This window comes from Schistocerca cancellata, chromosome 6 (genome assembly GCF_023864275.1).
Source record: "Schistocerca cancellata isolate TAMUIC-IGC-003103 chromosome 6, iqSchCanc2.1, whole genome shotgun sequence".
Taxonomy (NCBI): domain Eukaryota; kingdom Metazoa; phylum Arthropoda; class Insecta; order Orthoptera; family Acrididae; genus Schistocerca; species Schistocerca cancellata.
This window is the reverse complement of record NC_064631.1, coordinates 282,967,640-282,987,159: the sequence shown is the minus strand read 5'-3', so window position 1 is coordinate 282,987,159 and position 19,520 is coordinate 282,967,640. Positions and strand designations below refer to the sequence as shown.

The 19,520-nt window shown below is 42.0% G+C and overlaps 1 protein-coding gene across 7 annotated transcripts in view; it reads left to right on the top strand.

The window, feature by feature from the left end:
• Positions 1-19,520, top strand: part of LOC126191188 (5-demethoxyubiquinone hydroxylase, mitochondrial) — an 87,320-nt gene that overhangs the window by 19,986 nt on the left and 47,814 nt on the right. Inside the window, exon 1 of one of the 7 annotated variants that reach the window (XM_049931973.1) lies at positions 6,554-6,674. The exons of the other annotated variants lie outside the window; for them this stretch is intronic. Within the exon in view, the coding sequence (XP_049787930.1) occupies positions 6,597-6,674 (78 nt within the window). The 5' untranslated portion in view covers positions 6,554-6,596. Of the gene's footprint in view, positions 1-6,553; positions 6,675-19,520 lie in introns of those variants that run through there. 7 annotated transcript variants of the gene reach the window in all.

Sequence of the window (19,520 nt, the reverse complement as noted above, 5' to 3'; positions counted from 1 at the left end):
ACTGTTGCTCCTGGGGTATCGGCGAGGACCATTCGCAACCGTCTCCATGAAGCTGGGCTACGGTCCCGCACACCGTTAGGCCGTCTTCCGCTCACGCCCCAACATCGTGCAGCCCGCCTCCAGTGGTGTCGCGACAGGTGTGAATGGAGGGACGTATGGAGACGTGTCGTCTTCAGCGATGAGTCGCTTCTGCCTTGGTGCCAATGATGGTCGTATGCGTGTTTGGCGCCGTGCAGGTGAGCGCCACAATCAGGACTGCATACGATCGAGGCACACAGGGCCAACACCCGGCATCATGGTGTGGGGAGCGATCTCCTACACTGGCCGTACACCACTGGTGATCGTCGAGGGGACACTGAATAGTGCACGGTACATCCAAACCGTCATCGAACCCATCGTTCTACCATTCCTAGACCGGCAAGGGAACTTGCTGTTCCAACAGGACAATGCACATCCGCATGTATCCTGTGCCACCCAACGTGCTCTAGAAGGTGTAAGTCAACTACCCTGGCCAGCAAGATCTCCGGATCTGTCCCCCATTGAGCATGTTTGGGACTGGATGAAGCGTCGTTTCACGCGGTCTGCACGTCCAGCACGAATGCTGGTCCAACTGAGGGGCCAGGTGGAAATGGCATGGCAAGCCGTTCCACAGGACTACATCCAGCATCTTTACGATCGTCTCCATGGGAGAATAGCAGCCTGCATTGCTGCGAAAGGTGGATATACACTGTACTAGTGCCGACATTGTGCATGCTCTGTTGCCTGTGTCTATGTGCCTGTGGTTCTGTCAGTGTGATCATGTGATGTATCTGACCCCAGGAATGTGTCAATAAAGTTTCTCCTTCCTGGGACAATGAATTCACGGTGTTCTTATTTCAATTTCCAGGAGTGTACTACCAGTGTTACAAAATCATCCCATCAGTTGTTAAAAAAAAGAATCACATCCATATTCTAAAAATAACACAATAGCAATTAAACAAGTAACAAACATAAATAGTGATGCAGATGAAATAGAACTACCAGAAGATAACTGTCAAAAAATGATGATACCCTAATATCATTGGCCTCTGGATTCATAAATTAGCTCCTCATTCTAGCAGCAAACATTATATCCACTAATATATAACCAAGTACAGATTAATTGGATTTAGTTTTGCACACACTGCGTGCATTACCAACAGACATTAGTTTCAAAAATACAACCTATAAGGAGATTATAAAATTCAGTATGTAACTAAAGAGCAGTGATTCTGTTGTATATTATACAACTTCCAGTAGCATATTAAAAACTTTAGCTGACTTGTTAGGCACCCTTAAGTTATGTTTGTAATTATTATGACTTAGAAATATTTCTTGATGTTCTTAAATATGCTGTAGTACCACCTATCTATGAGACCACCAAACAGCCTTTACTTATAGATCAGTTTCAGCACTTCCTGATGTTTTTCATTTTCGAGAAAGTGGCCTGTGATACAACACTCTTTTTTTATGAGCAGAACTTGATAATTACTCACCGTTGAGCTCTTTGAAAATATTCTGCACATTGAAAGACAATCTGGTACAGGATTTCACAAACCAAGTCACAGCAGAGTTAAACAACATAAGTTATTCTGTCGGTATATAGTGTGATGACTGGCTGCACCACAACATTCTGCTTGGCAAAGTAAGATGATGTAGCATTAATGACATCCCTTTAGTGTGGTTGGACTGTTACATTCATAACAAAAGCTGTGTCACATTGGCTGACTTTGATAAAGGGGTGAAACTAGCCTCAGCATGGCTGAATGTGACATGTGGGGTCCCCACATGGATTGGCACTCTTGTTTTTAACCAACACAAGTTGTCTTCCAGTTCTAAAATTATATTGTTTGCTGATGACACAAGCATATTAATCGTGGGTCTGAATCCAGTCTTCTCAGACACAGCTCAGATGATAGCTGAACAGGGCTACAAGTGGTTCACAGTTAACATTTCAAGTCTGAATCTCACATAGACCCATATTATACAATTTAAAAGAAGCAAAATGACATGTTGGCACCAAAGGAAGACATTAACGGTCACACAAAAAGAAATGCTCTGTATAAAATTCTTACGGTTGTAGCTAGATAACAAGTCAGAACGGATTTACCATAGATAAACTAAACAAGTAGCTCAGTTCAGCTTGTTCTGTCTGTAGAAGCACCTCTCATTGTGATGATTTAAAGATGAAAGTGTTGGGTTATTATGCTTATTTTCACTCTTTATTGTATTATGGAATTACCTTCTGCAATATTTATTCAGTGTAAGGAAGGAGCAAGGATTTTTGTCAAGTAATAATAGTACATTCAGTAGAAGCCTTTTTAAGAATCTTGGAATTCTTATACTTCTTTGCTCATACATTTATCCTGTAATGGTTGTTTGCTGGTAATAAAAAACAATTTCATGTGAACTGAGATTTGCACTATCACAACACAAGCCATAAAAGTAATACACTTATAGACTTTGCCTCCGTGTCTAGTTTTCAGAATGGAGTTATGTACTCTGATGCAAAGCTACCATCCAACATAAAGAAAGAAATTCTGGACCTCTATGATTACAAAAGAAAAAAAAAGTTATACCTCATTAATTATCTCTCATCACTTCACTTTAAGAAGAATATAATAATTCCAATCCCAAAGAAAGCAAGTGTTGACAGGTGTGAAAATTACCAAGCTATTAGTTTAATAAGTCATGGCTGCAAAATATTAATTCGAATTATTTACAGACAAATGGGAACACTGATAGAAGCTGACCTCGGGGAAGGTCAGTTTGGATTCCGTAGAAATGCTGGAACACGTGAGGTAATACTGACCCTGACACTTATCTTAAAAGATAGATTAAAGAAAGACAAACCTATGTTTTTAGCATTTGTAGACTTAGAGAAAGCTTTTTACAATGTTGACCGGAATACTCTCTTTCAAATTCTGAAGCTGGCAGGGGTCGAATATGGGGAGTGAAAGGCTATTTACAATTTGTAAAGAAACTAGAAGGCAGTTATAAGAGTTGAGGGGCACGAAAGGCAAGCAGTGGTTGAGAAGGGAGTGAGACAGGGTTGTAGCCATCTCCGATGTTTTCAATCTGTATATTGAGCAAACAGTAAAGGAAATGGAAGAAAAATTTGGACTAGGAATTAAAATCCATGGAGAAGAAATAAAAACTTCGAGATTTGCAGACAACATTGTAATTCTGTTGGAGACAGCAAAGGGCCTGGAAGAGCTGTTGAATGCAATGGACAGTGTCTTGAAAGGAGGATATAAGTTGAAAATCAACAAAAGTAAAACGAGGATAATGGAAAGCAGTCAAATTAAATTGGATGATGCTGAGGGAATTAGATTAGGAAATGACACACTTAAAGTTTTTGCTATTTGGGGAGTAAAATAACTGATGATGGTCAAAGTAGAGAGGATATAAAATGCAGACTGGCAGTGGCAAGGAAAGTGTTGCTGAAGAAGAGAAATAATTTCTTAACATTAACTATAGATTTAAGTGTCGGGAAATCTTTTCTGAAAGTATTTGTATGGAGTGCACCCATATATGGAAGTGAAACATGGACGATAAATAGTTTTGACAAGAAGAGAATAGAAGCTTTTGAAATGTGGTGCTACAGAAGGATGCTGAAGATTAGATAGGTTGGGGAGAAGAGGAATTTGTGGCACAACTTCATTCAGAGAAGGGATTGGTTGGTAGGACACGTTCTGAGCCATCAAGGGATCGTCAATTTAGTATTGGAGGGAAGTGTGGGGGGTAAAAATCATAGAGGGAGACTAAGGCAGATTCAGGAGGATGTAGGATGCAGTAATTACTTGGAGATGAAGAAGCTTGTGCTGGATAGAGTAGCGTGGAGAGCTGCATCAAACCAGTCTCTGAACTGAAGACCACAACAACAACATCACTTATACAAATTATGTGATTATTTGTATTCAGGGGTTAAAAAGTTCTGTGTTGTAAACAGGCCTCTGTTGTAGAAGATGTAGGTAACTTTTTTCTTTGGGAAATGCCAGTGGAATGACTTAAACATTAAGCTGTCAATAGAAGAATAAACAGCAGCTGTTTAATAAAACAATGAGGCAGCAGATTTTTTGTTGTTGTTAAGTGCAACTTTTCTTCTTATTTACTAGTCATTTTTGGACTGCATAAACACAAATAGAATTAAGCAGTGTGTTGACAGTTTATTGTTAGCAGCGTGTGGTTAAATGGTTAGTGTTGCTGCTTGAAGGTTGTGGGGTCCCAGGTTCGATTCCTGGCTGGGTTGGAGATTTTCTTCATATGGGAACTAGGTGTTTGATTTGTCCTAGTCCATTCATCTCATCTTCATCACAAAGATGCACAAGTTGGCGAAGTGGCATCATAAAGAAATACTTGCACCATGTGGCTGAACAAATGTACTACATTTCTTGATGACCATCTATAATGCACATTTTTGAATCCATGTTACTTCTGTGTGAATTTCATGCCATAGCAGCTGATCAGTAAGAATCATTCACACCTGTGAGTTGTCAGTTTTGGAAGAAAAACAATAAAACATTCTTCCCTTCACCTCTTCTAACCCCCCAGTGATTACACTACTTATCCCCCTGCCCCTGAGGTAAGTGGCCATCTTTACTCATTGTTAGCTCATGGCCAAAATCACCAGCTTTAATTAAAATTAAGCACATCTTGAAACATTATTGTATCTATGAGTATTTTTGTTTGCCACTGAGCAGGAAAACTGTATTCTTAAGAAGTTGTTAATGTTGGTTCATGTTTTTGGATTCAGCTGTTAGTTATGAGATGCATATTATTATAAAATATGGCAGAGAGCCACATGAATACTTGATAGGGGCCACATGCCACCCATGGGCTGCAGTTTGATGACCACTGTTCTTCAGTGGCGGTATCAACAAACTGGTCTCTTGTTGGGAGAAAAACACATTAGCATGAAGAATGTTAACAAAGCTTGTTTTGTTTAAAAAGCTGTAAGAGTTTTCATACAATAAATTCAGAGGCATGCCATCATATCTACTGACTTGACAGAAAATCCTAAGAAGGTTTGGTCCTAAGTTAAATCAGTAAACAGATCGAAGCCATCTGTGGTCAAAATGGGACTGAAATGGAGGATTAGACAGAAAAGGCTAAAATACTAAACACCCTTTTCCAAAACTATTTCATACAGGAAGTACTGTGTTTAAATCATAGCAGGAATGACAAAATGACAGTTATTGAAATAAATGACCATCAGATAGAAAAACAACTGTAGTGGCTCAACAGAGGAGAGGTCACTGGACATGACGGGCTGCGATACTGTTCTACATAGGGTGTGCAAAAGAATTTGCCCCTTCTCTAGCAGGAGTTTGCTGTAGGTCTCTGGAGCAATCTAATGATTGGAAAAAAGGATGGAGCATTCATTTTTTCAAGGAGGGTCGTCAGCCAGATGCACAAAACTATAGGACTATGTCCCTGATGCCGATCTGTTGTAGAATTTTGGAACATGTTTTATGCTTGGGTATTATGATATTCCCTGTGGCTGGAAATCTCTTTCTGTTGGAATCAACATGGGTTCTGAAAACAATGAACACTCGGAACCCAGCTCACTTTGTTTGTCCATGATATTCAGAAAGCAGTAGACATAGGTGCCCAGATAGATTCTGTGTTCCCCGGCTTCCGGAAGGCATTTGATGCAGTTCCACAAAATACGAGTGTATGAAATATCAGACCAACTATCCGACTGAATAGAGTTTCTAGCAAACCGAACACAGCATGTCACACACAACGGAGAGATCTTCAGATGTAAAAAGTAACTAAGGGGATACCCCAAGAATGTGTTATAGGACCATTACTTTTCACTTTATACATAAATGATCTTGCAGATGTTGGAAGTTCTATGAGGCTTTATGTGGGTGATGCTGTTGTATACAGAGATGCCACAGTGGTAGAAAAATGTAGCAAAATGCAGGAAGACCTCCAAAGGATCGACACTTGGTCCAGGAAGTGGCAATTGACCCTCAACATAATAAATAAATATAATATACCATGTATACACAGACAGAAAGACCCATTATTTTGTAATGATGCAGTTGTGGAACAGTCACTGGAAGCAGCTCTAAGAGTATGCGTACATAGTGATTTAAAGTGAAATGCCCCACAAAACGAATTGTAGGTGAGATGGGTGCTAGACTGAGATTCATTGGAAGAATCCTCAGGAAATGTAGGCCATCAACAAAGGATGTAGCTTACAAAACTGTCATTCAATCAATACTTGTATATTACTAGTCAGTCTGGTATCTGCACCAGATAGAATTGCTAGCATAAATAGAAAAGATCCAAAAAAGAAAAGCATGTTTTGGTTACAAGTTCATTTAATAAGCACAAAAGTGTCATGGAGGCGCTCAGCAAACGCCAGTGACAGACGCTGTAAGAGAGACATTTTGCAACTCTGCGTGGTTTACTTTTGAAGTTCTGAGAGTGTGTGTTTCTAGAAGAGTCAACCAATATATTTCTTCTTTCTATCTATATCTCACGGAAAGACCATGAAGATTACATTAAAGATGTTAGAGCCCACACGAAGGTCTACCAACAATTGTTCTTCCCGCAAACTTTTCATGACTGGAAGAGGAAAAAGGGGAAGTAAAGTGATGACCAAAGTACCCTCCGCCACACATCCTGAAGTGTCTTGCGAAGTATGTAGATTCAATAATCATACTAATCTTTCATCTTTAGAGATAATTACATACCCATAAATTATACTTGTTGCTATTCCATGCAAGTTAAAGTAGTGGTAAAGAAGAAAAACTCAAAAACAAAATAAGACTGGTAACTCTTAGAGCATGGAGGGTTTTTGATCAGACATACAAGTAGTTTTGGATGAGTTCAGATGTTCTTGTCTAACACTGTTTCACATTCTGGTGAACAACAGGTCTGGGAATTTAAAAGAACATGGCACCATGCTGACATCGAGAAAGTTCTTAAGACAGATCCATGCAGTATGAGGGTAGGCATCATCCTGACAGATTTGATGGCTCTGGAATTGCTTTATGGAGGAAAAGACGATATTCTAGATATTCCTTTGACACATTGCTGGAGTGTCGAAAAGTACCCTGAACCATAGCAAGAAACCACATGTTACATACCTGTTTTGACTGTAAAGTACAGTTTGGAATATCATCAATGTTATGGAAAGGATAGATTGCTGTTCACAGAAAAAATGACACATTGAGCTGCAGGCAGGCACAACAAAAAAACATTACACAAAGAGCTTTTGGCCAAAGCCTTCTTTAGAAAGAGCACACACATGCATTCACACAAGCAAGCACTCCTCATGCACCAATTACTACTGTCTCTAGTCCCTGTGACCAGGATTCAGTTATCACAGTAAACGAAAGCAGCAATGCAGAGTGGGATGGTGGAAAAGGAAAACAGAAGAGAATGGGAAAATATCAGTGGGTGCATTGGCAGACAACAGTGCACAATGAGATAGAGGGAATGTGAACTGGGAGGTGGTGATAGTACAGAGGGGGTGGAAAATATGGGGTGGAGGGGGGGGGGATCTCCAGTAGATTACCACAGGTTGAGGCCAGGATAGTTTTGGGAGTGGAGAACTTGTTTTAAGGCTGTCTCCCATTTGTGCAGTTCAGAAAAGCTGGTGATGGAGGGGAGGATCCAGATGGCATATGTTGTGAAGCAGCCATTGAAATCGAGCATATTATGTTCAGCTGCATGTTGTGCTGCAGGATGCTTCATTCTGCTCTTGGCCATAGTTTGTTAGTGTCCATTCATTTTGTGGACAACTGGTTGGAAGTTTATAACAATAAAAAAAGCTGTGCAATGATGGCAACAGAGCTGGTGTATGATGTGGCTGCTGTCATAGGTGGTGCAGTCTCTGATGATATGATCCCTTTGGCAAGGGGTTGGGACTGGGATTGGCAGAGTGATGGACCAGGAAGTTGTGGAGGGTGAGTGGGTTATGGAACACTGCTTTAAGAGGATGGGAAGGATCTTAAGTATGATGTCCCTCATCATGGCATGATGATAGATAAAAAAAAAGCCCTGACAAGGGACTTGGTTCAGTTGTTCTTGCCCGGGGTGGTACTCAGTGATGGGGGTTTACTGTAGATGCCCCATGAACAGGATGTCAAAGGAGGGTGCCATGCAGGTGCCCTTGACTGTGCTGTGGATTTGTTTGTATACATTCCCTTCAAAGGAGAAGTAGTTGTGTGTTACGATAAAATTAGTAAGGTGTATGATGAATGAGGTAGTGAGTTTGGAGTCTGAAGGACGCTGCCAGGATTGTTGTGTTTGTAGATTTTGGGCAGCATGTAGAAGTTGTGTATGTTGGATGTCATAGGAGAGACAATAGAAATTCATTCAGGGGAGTGGTTCTGGGAAGGGTGAGGCTTTAAGTGTGGACTGGAGGTTACGTTGGACTTTTTGAATGGGATCAGTTTGACAGAGTTTATAGGAGGAGTAGTCAGTCAGTTGGCTTGGCAGATCCATTCCACCTTATAGTCACTGTGGTTCATAACAACAGTGGTGGAATCTTTATGTCTGCTGGTAGGATGATTACGTCATGATCTGTTTTGAGACTGTATGTAGCTGTACTCTCTTCTGCTGAAAAGTTGTTGTCTGTGTGAAGGGACCTGGGGAAGAATGGTGAGGTCAAATTGGAGATAAGGAATTCAGGGAAGGTGGTAGGGGAGGGGGGGGGGGATCACGGTTGGATGGTGGTATGAACTGGGAGAGAGGGGGTTCGAGGTTGGATTAGGTTAGTTTTAGTTGGAGGGATTGGTGGCAGAGAAGTGTTTCCATTGCAGGGTTTGGGGGGGCAGTAGGTCTGAAGATGAGACCTTTGGATAGAACTGAAACTTCTGTGGGACTGAGGATTTTGGTGGAAAGGTTAACAACAGTATTCTGGGATTATTTCAGCTCTGAATTTAGTGGAATGTTGGTAGAGAGGTTTGGGTGATGTGAGAGGTTGAGGAGGTCAGCTAGGCAGGATCTGAGTGCTACGAGGGGTTGACAAGGTGGAACACCACGGTTAGGGTACGGGTTGCACAGTGGTGCCACAAGGCAGCAGTAGGCTGGCAGCAGGTTGGACAGCTTATGGAGGTGGTGTCTGGAGTGCTCTTTCAGGTGCTGCAGAGTAGGGGGTTCAGTTTCAGAGATGTCATGTATGTAACAGGGATTGCACACTAGCAGTATCTTGAGGAGGGGAGGGAGCAGAGGTAGTTCTGGGATGGCTGTGCCATGTAGATGTGTTTTTACAGAAGCAGGTTTCTGAGGGACAGGATCTGAAAAGATGAAGGCATAGGCCATTGGGGAGATTCCATGGTTGAGCCAGCATTTAAGGAACGGGATGTGGGACTGAGTGTTAGCCATGGAGTGCAGAAAGATGGAGTAGGGGCTAGAGACAGTAGTAATTTGTGCATGAGGAGTGCTTGCTTGTGTGAATGAATGCTTGTGTGTGTTCTTTCTAAAGAAGGCTTTGGCCAAAAGCTCATTGTGTAATAGTCTTTTTGTTGTCCCTACCTCAAATGGAAAATTACATATGAAATTGGCAAATGAAAGTGTTAAGTGGTTGTGTGGGGAGCTGAAAAACAGAAGAAATGGGTAAAAATACGCACAGACACAAATGTTGGCACAAGTACATAGAAATACCCACAGATACATGAAAATACACATAAAAAAGAAAAAAGAAATGGAACAGAATGGCTGGGCTATGTGCATGTGAGGATACGGGAAGAGATTGAGGGGAGAATGTTTGATTAGGTCGAGGTTCAGCAGTTCATGTGGTACTCATAGGAGAGGGGGAGGGGGGGAAAATGCAAAAACTCGCAAGTATGAGGGAGGAAATCTCATCAATAGGAATAATTTGAATTATGGCTGGGAAGAATTGTGGGCAAGTGATACTGCATCAACAAGATTCATTGTGGCTCGGTTGTCAGAGAGTCTGCTATTTGGAAGGTGATGAAACATACAGAAATGAAGAGAAAAAATGGACCCTGGGTTTAGTAATGCTGTAGAGAATAGTGATAAATTAGGCAAAATCAAACAATGAAAAGTCCAGATTAGGATATCAACATCATCGTGAAAAGAGTACCTTGCTACTCACTGTAAAGGTGACATGTTGAGTTGCAGACAGGCACAGTGAAAAGACTGTTACACAATGAGTTTTCGGCCAAAGCCTGCTTCTTCAGAAAAGAAAACACACACGCATTCGCACAAGCAGGCACACCTCACACATACATGAACCATCTCTACTCCACTAAATCCAGAGATGGAACAATCCCAGTACACTGGTTTAACCTTCCCATCAAAATTCTCATCCCCATAAAAGTTTCAGCCCTACACTCAATCTAACCATGTTGGATTTGTCAAAGACCTACTCTCCTTCTCCTGATCTCTGCAGGGGAAACACTTCCTCCAACCATAGCCAACCTAATCCCATTATCGAAACCTTCCCCTCCCAGTTCATATTACCATAAACATGTGATCCTCTCCCCTCTGGGTCACCTGCCAGAAATTCCTTACCGCCAGCCTGGCCCCACCATTCTTCCCCAGGTCCCTTCCTAAGAACACCAGTCTTTCAGCAGAAGAAAGGACAGTCATACACAACCTTAGAACATATCCTGACCTAATTGTCCTAACTGTAGACAAAGGTTCCACCATTGTTGTTATGAATTGCAAAGACTACCTGGCAGAAGGCAACTGCCAGTTGTCTGACTCCTCCCCTATAAACTCTGCCAGAGTGATCCCATCCCACAAGTCCAACATAACCTCCAATCCATGTTTACAGTCTTAAGCCTTTCCCAGGACCTCTCCCCTGAATCCACTTCCCTCCTCACCCCCACTTTCTACTTGACCCCCAAAATCTGCAATGCCAACAATCCTGGAAGCCCTATTGTAGCTGATTATTGTGCCCCCACTGAAATAATTTTGACCCTCATTGACCAATACTTCCAATTAATTGCCCAAAATCTAGCCTCTTATGTCAAAAATACCAAAAACTTCCTTCACGGACTGTCCACTGTCTCTACCCCTTTACCTCCAGGATCACTACTTGTCATTATTAATGCCACTTCCCTGTGCACAGACATATCTCATGCCCTTGGTTTTACTGCTACTGAACACTACCCCTCCCAACGTTCCTGAGACTTGACCCACTACCGCATTCCTTACTATCTTTGTCCTAAAACACAACTACTTCTCCTTTGAAGGGAAGGCGTACAAATATGCACCACAGCCTTGGGCATCCATATGCCACTCACCTGTGGCAACCTGTTTATGGACCTTCTAGAGGATACCTTCCTAGCTTCCCAAAACCCCAAACCCTTGGTCTGTTTCACCTTCATCGATGATATTTCATGATCTGGAATCAGGGCCAAAACACTCTATCTTCATTCCTTCAGAACCTCAACACCTTCTCTCCCATCTGTTTCATCTGGTCCTCCTCAACCAAGTGTGTCACCTTCATGGACATTGACCTCCTCCAAATCTGATTGCCCTAACCACACCTCTGTCCATGGTAAACCTACCAAATACCAACAGTGCCTGCATTTCGATAGCTGCCATCTGTTCCACACCAAGGCATTCTTCCCATACAGTCTGGCCATCCAGGGATTGGGTATTTACAGTGACAAGAACCCCCGTGCCCAGTATGTTGACAGTCTAACAAAAACCTTCACAGGTTGGCGCTATCTCCCAGACCTAGTTCAAAAACAATTCCCTGTGCCATATCCCTTCACAGCCCCAACCCTCCCGCCACCCCTAAGGACCAGGTGCAAAGGAGCACCCTCTTCGTCACTCTTTATCACCTCAGGCTAGAGCAACTGAACCACATCCTTTGACAGGGCTTTGATTATCTATCATCATGCCCTAGTATGTGGGACATCGTACTCAAGATCCTTCCCACCCCTCCTAAAGTGGTGTTCCATCACTCACACTACCTTCACAACATGTCACTCAGAACCCCAACATCCCCAATATGCTACTCACAATACCAACCCCTTGTCACACGGATCATACTCCTGTGGAAGATCCAGGTGCAAGACATGTGCAATCCATCTACCCAGCCCTTCCTATTCCAGTCCTGTCACAAACTTATTCTACACTATCAGAGACTGGGCCACCTGTGAAAGCGGCCGTATCGTACACCAGCTCTGCTGAAATCCTAGTACAGCTTTTTTTATTGGTGTGACTACCAACCAGCTGTCCACAGGATGAACGGCTACTGCCGAACTGTGGCCAAGAGCAGAGTTGACTACCATGTGGCACAGCATGCAGCTGAACATAACATGATCAATTTCAATGACTACTTCACAGCCTCAGCCATCTGGATCCTTCCCTCCACTACCAGCTTTTATGAACTGCACACATGGGAGTTATCTGTAAAACACATTCTCCACTCCCAAAATTACCCAGGCCTCAACCTATGGGAACCTATTCCCCTCCACCCCCTTTGTCCTATCACCTTCATCCAATTCACGTCCCATCTACCTCATTGTGTACCACTTTCTGCCAATGCAAACACTGCTCTTTCCCCCATCTCTGCTGCTCTCCTTTAGCTCTACCCACTCCTCCCTGCCCCTCCTTCCCCTACAGCCTCCCACACTGCACCTGAGTGCCTTGTCTTGCTGCCATCTAGTTTCTACATCTCCACCAGACAGTGCTCTTCTCCCCACCCCTTCCCCTTCCCCAAGAGCATATTCAAGAATTCATTACAGAAGATTAGTCAATGCCATGCAAAAGGCAGCCATAACAGAAACATCAGACTTGTCAATGTGGGAGCAACATGAGGGGCTACAAAGCAGTGTCAGAAAGCTACTGTGATATTGCACTGATCAACATAACGTTTCGCAGTGTTGACGCAACATGTAAGGACGATGATCGGTCGTGACAAGGAACTAAAATATGCTTTCTTGTCTAGTAGCCAGATGGCAACTTGCAGCATATTGTGTGTGTGTGTGTGTGTGTGTGTGTGTGTGTGTTATCGAGCTATGTCCAGACACAGCATCATTACAGTGTAGCTGAATAATGCAGGGTGTTACTACTTTAACAAAGGGATGAGCTATCTTTTCTGCATCATATTTATAACAATCATTGCTCAGATATATGCATGTTGTAGGCTTAGATATATGTATGTTGTAGGCTTGATCATCTTTATTTAGGAAGGCTGCACTCGTGCAACAACATTAACTTCCAACAGTTTAAATAACTCTTCTTCAGTAGCATTTATGGCCTTTCTTCTCTTCTAAGAAAAGTCCTATAACCGCAATATAACCAGTGGCAGATCTAAATGTAATGATGATTTCTCTGTTTGGAACTACATGCCGCAGATGCTTAATATTGAAAGTTACTCATGATTCACTTTGGAAAATAACACATGCCTCATAATCAGTCTTTTATTAATGTACCTAATTTTATGAAGATGCAATTCGAAAATTATCTTCATTTGGAGTGTTTGGGAGTTGGATCACCAGTGTTAAATACTGTTCACACAATTGCTAGTCACAATTTCTTGTGCTGGCAGCTGTGGCTGAGTGGTTCTAGGCGCTTCAGTTCGGAATCACACTGCTGCTATGGTCGCAGGTTCGAATCCTGCCTTGGGCATGGATGTGTGTGATGTCTATAGGTTAGTTAGGTTTAAGTGGTTCTAAGTCTAGGGGACTGATAACCTCAGATGTAAAGTCCCATAGTGCATAGAGCCATTTGAACCACAATTTCTTGTTTCTTGTGGCTACAAAAATGAAGACCTGGGAGCAGAGGAATGCTTAAATAGAAGTGAAACTGTTTGCATAAAATGTATCAGCCCATTCTGACATTCATCCTATAATTTTCAGATTCCAAAATTTATGATGGGGGCAGTTAGGAAAAAATAAAAAGAAGTGTGTCAATAATAATTGATAGTATTCAACTACTTTAATCATTCTTAACACAAATTAACATCTTCATAAGAGAGACACTGCTCGCGTCATCTTGTCAACACTCAACACTTAGGGTTAAAACACAGGACCTAGCAACACATTTTCAGAATTCATGAAATAAAATAAAAACATGTTTGATTATGGGTTCTCCTCTTCAGAGCTGCTTCTGGCTTTTTCACTTTTACCTAAGTATTAGTTGGTGCATAAGTTTGTATCATTTTTTTATTGCATGTTGGTATTCTGGTTGCTGTGGGTTTATTTAATGATTGTCATTTTTTATTTGTAGTTCATTGTCACTGTTTGAATTTACATATTGTCATTTTGTGATAATAGAGATAGTGAGTGGAGAAGAATGCTAGAAAATGGAGTGCCAAGTAGAGAAATCTAAACATTTCTGACACACTGATCCGCCAGAACATTATGACCATGATGAGCTCTGACGCCACATTCAATTTCATCCAAGATGTGTTTGAACGGATTCAGATCTGGTGAGTTGGGGTGCCAGTACATCAATTGGAACTAGAACATCAAATCATTCCATCACGTGCCTGGCCTTGTGACAGGGTGCATTATCTTATTGAAAACTGCCACTACCATTGGGAAAAATGATCATTATAAAGGGATGTACATGGTCTGCAACCAGTGTACAATACTTATTAGCCATCATGGTGCCTTGCACAAGCTCCACAGGGCCTATGAATGCCCATGTGAATGTTCCCCAGAGCATAATGGAGTGGCCACCAGCTTGCCTCCGTCCCACATTACAGGTGTCGAGGAGCTGTTCCCCTGGAAGATGACAGATTTGCACCCTCCCACCAGCATGATGAAGAAGATATCGGGATTCATCAGACCATACAATGCTCTGCCACAATGTCCAGTGCCGGTGGTCATGTGCCCATTTCATAGTTGCCGGTGTTGTGGTGTTAAAATTGGCACATACATAGGCTGCTGTCTTCGGAAGCCCATTGTTAGCAGTGTTCAGTGCACTTTGTGTCCAGACAAACTTGTACTTGTACTCTGCCCAGAATTAAAGCCTGATGTTAGTTCCATCACAGTTTGCTGCCTGTCCTGTTTTACCAGTCTGTCCAACCTACAATGTCAGACATCCGTAATGAGGGGTGGCTGCCCAGCCCCACAATGTCTGGACATGGTTTCACTTGGTTTCACCACATGTTGAAGACACTTACCACGGCTCTCCTCGGACACCCAAAAAGTCGTGCAGTTTACGAAATGCTTGTGTCGAGCCTCTGGGCCATCACAATCTGCCTTCGGTCAAGCACAGATAGATCACCCTGGAAACATGCTTACTGATATTACATGCACCATGTGTGTGTCTGACTAGCAGTCATTCCTCCCCAGGTGATGTTGCTGTCGCGTGGATGGGTTTATATCGATAGCAGGCTGGTGCTCATAATCTTCTGGCTGATCAGTGTATTCTTCTGTTTGAGCTCAATAGAGGGGTGACAGCAGTGGAGGCAGACAGAAACATTTGCCCTGTGTATGGGGATAATGCTATTGGACAGCTGGCAAATGTGATGAACTGTGACCATTTCACCATCGGCAACATTTGCAGGGAATGGGAAGGTTCAAAAATTGGGCGTATGGGTACTGCTTGCTCCAAGCCAAAATCACAAAAATCAGTGGGTGGCCATACAAGCATTTCTGCTTGCTCATCGCTAGTTGGCTCATGAACAATACCAACCATTCCGATCCTGTATTATTACAGGTGATGAGAAATTGTGTGTATGTGCTAACATAAGAAAAAGAAAGGAATGCTTGAGCCCAAGCAAAGCAGCAACTCTCCATACAAAGACCTGTGCACACCCACAAGAGATAATGTTATGAATCTGGTGGGATAGAGACGGTGTGGTGCATTATGAATTGCTTTCCTAAGGTGTAACCATCACTGCTGGCATTTATTGTCAACAACTAAGACCTCTTGCAGATGCTTTTCAAGAACAAGAACAAGGAAGACTGTGAAGTGATGCTATTCCATGATAATGCCCACCAGCATTCTAATCAACCAACAAAAACACTGTACAGGCATTGGGTTGGGAATTCACTCTGCAGCTACCTTATTCACCTGATCTTGTGCCCTTAGATTTTCACCTTTCCCACTTTCTATCAAATGACTTTCAAGGAACTTCCTTTCCAGATGAAAATGCACTCCAAATGTTGCTCGAGGAGTTCTTTGCCTCGAAACCACGTGAACAGTCGTGGCACTGAAAAGGTATTCCATTGGAGGAAGGCAAGAGCATACAATTTCCAGCAGAACCATGCCTAGTACACCAGAATAGTGTTCAAACTACTCTCTGGTTTGTGAGCAGCTTCAGCTTTGTCTTTTACAGCTGAAAAAAAAGTTTTGTACCACATTCATTACTTGTGTAGTTTGGTTGGAAACCTCTCCCTCAATACTCTTTTGAATATAGTAAATCACTACATATTGTTACCTGTGTTATGGAAGTAAAGGCAAACCTGTCTGCTGTGTCTTGAATCATGAATGGGTGTGAGCTAAGGCATATGTACACTGTAGTCTGTCAACAAGCCTCGAGAGGCCATCTCCAGTTTAAAATGTGTGCTCAATGTAATTTTATGGGAAATTATCTGCTGAACTGGTGTACACTTCAGTGGCTTCATTTGAACATTTGACCACTGTTGTGACACATGAAACACTGCTGTGTAGTCTGGTCCAAAATATAGTGGTAGTGCAATTTTTTTTTTTTATCAATTTACTCTGCAGTCACAGATAATATATTAAAAAAGATGATTTGATTCCTGTTATAATTGATATAAATTTGTTTGGCTCTCAGAACTGGCCTGTTTGGGGGAATATACATGATTGTGCAATCTTCTTGAATAATAATAATAATAATAAAAAACACTAATCCACTGTTGCTGTCTTCTTTCCTATGTTACCTGACATTTCATGAATGTTGTAAGAGGCTCATGCCTTGTGAAAATGTTGCCGGAAAATTTATTTGGCCTTCATGATATCTAATCTTCAGTGTGTGAAGTGCACTTTTTTATGTTTAATACTGAAATATAGATATGCTTTAGCTTCAGCTACTTGTTAGGTTATTCTACATAATATTTCTTTTCATGAGTGTGCTTTGAGTGCTTTAACTGATCAGTGTCAGTGATGTAAGTGGAAACTAACTACAACATACTTTTAAGCATTTTAATGCTCATTACTTCTTGTTGCCTGCCAGATACACAATGACCATTGTAATTAACATTCAGATAAAATAGCCACAGGTTGCACACAGTTTGAATCAATGTTATTGGTTTCTCTTTTCAGTCCCTGAGAATAATCAGATATCATTGCCCTGGTGGCAATGTTAAAATTACTTTTCTGTACCACAGTCAAAATGCTTACAGACCTTTGAGGCATGGTCTTGGAGAAGCATCCTGAAGATCTCATGGGCAGACAGAATGACCAGTGAAGTAGTTTTCAGTAAACAAGTAGAGAAAAAATGTTTTGAAGGATCGTCTAGGAAAAATAGTAATAGATCAACTCAAAATCAAACACTGGGAAGTCCAGAATGGAATAACAATAGTATTATGAAAAAGGATAGATTGTGTAATATAATAGAAAATAATTTAAAAAATGACAGGAATGAATGAAAGAAATTGGTTGGTAATTGTCCTTTTGCTTGCAGTGAAGGGAGAATATTAATACAATTGCATTATTATGAAATGTTCTGCATGTACAAAATTGTGCTATTGTTCATTCACTTTACCTTGTGACATTTCTTTTTCTGTGTCCATCACTATATTTCTCATCTACTGAAAGCTTCTCCTTCTGTTAATTTTACGAAAATATGACCGTGGACTTCTTTTCCTCCATTTCAATTGTAGACCCAGGCAGCCGACTCCAGTGAACCCAAGTGACTCCCAAGATGATGCAAAATATGAAAGAATTTTTCTTGACTTGGTTCTATTTCACTTTAATAAAAATGCTTAACATTGTCATTTTAAGTCTTCTCTTATTCGGAAAACACACATGATACAAAAGACTCGTAGCCCATCATACTCCGAGCATTACAGCATAACAAAACTTCTAAATATGAAAGAGCCTGATTGAGACTTTCTAAAAAACAAAATCATATACAAATAATTGAATGAAAGTCCTTCATTTGTCTGCGTCCCACCGTGCATTCACAATTAACGTCTTTGCCAATGCTTATGATCGATCGGTGCTTCAATTTTTTTTTTTTTTAAATAAACATTAACTTTACGGTATCCTGGGGGTCCTTCATTATGCACCTACACAATTGATAAACACCATGTGTAGGAAGTGTTGAGTCACAGGTATAATGCTGCTTGTGGGAGCATGCAAGAATCCAATGGGGACATGGTACTGTTGCTAGGTGAAGCTGAGAAGTTTGAGGGCAGGGTAGGGAGTAGTGGAATAGTAGATAAGGGGATGAACACTAGTGGGCGTGTTGGCAGAGTTAAAGACTGTGTGGTGCCAGAGTGGGAGCAGTGAAGAGGATACGTAGGTCAAGGACAGGGAATAGCACTAGCAAAGGTTGAGGCCAGGGGTTACAGGAACAAAGAGTATACTACAGGGACAGTTCCCAACTGCGAAACTCGGAAAAGTTGGTGTTAATGGAAGGATCAGATGGCGCAGGCTGTGAAGCAGTCGTTAAACTGAAGAATGTTGTGTATGGCAGTATGTCAGCAACTGAGTGGTCCAGCCCTCTCTTGGTCACAATTTGTCAGTGGCCAGACAACTTGTTGGTTGTCATGCCCACTAAGGATGAATCACAGTGGTTGCAGCTTAGTTTGTAGATCACATAACTGATTTCACTGATAGTCCTACTTTCAGTAGGATAGACAATGCATGTGACCAGACTAGAGAAGGCGGTGGTGCTGGTGCTGGTGCTGGTGATGGTAGTGGTAGTGGGAGGATGTATGGGACAGGTCTTACATCTAGGTCTATTGCAGGGATATGAGGCAAGGGGTTGGGGCAGGGATCGAGTAGGGATGGACAAGGATATTGCGCAGGTTCGGTGGATGCGGGAATACCGTCATGGGAAGGATGGAAAGGGTGATGATCCAGAATCACATTCCCTGCCAGGGTTTCGACTAGTTCTCTCTTCGTGCCCAGAAATGGGGAATATCCTTCCCTCCCCTTCTACGGTGGTATTCTGGTGCCCACTGAACCTGTACAATATGTTTGTCCATCTCAGCTTCACCCCTGCTCCTTACCCCCTTTCCTCACGGCTAATACAGATCTACACGCAAGACTTGTTCCATACCTACTCACACCACCACCTACTCCAGTCCAGTCACATGCGTCTCCTATCCATCAAAGTTGGGGCTACTTCTGAGAGCAGCCATCAACCTAAACTCCCAACACGGTGCTGTATCCTATGTGAGTATGACAACTAACAAGCTGGTTATTTGCATGAATGGCTGCCATCAAATTGGGCAGGAGACAACTGGATCATCCAGTTGCTGAACATGCTTTCCAACACAATGTGCTTCATTTCAATGACTGCTTCACAACTTGCACCTTGCACCATGTGGATGAACCCCCTTCATACTAATACCAGCTTTTTTGAACTGTGCAAGTGCGAACTCTCCCTGCAGTGTATCCTA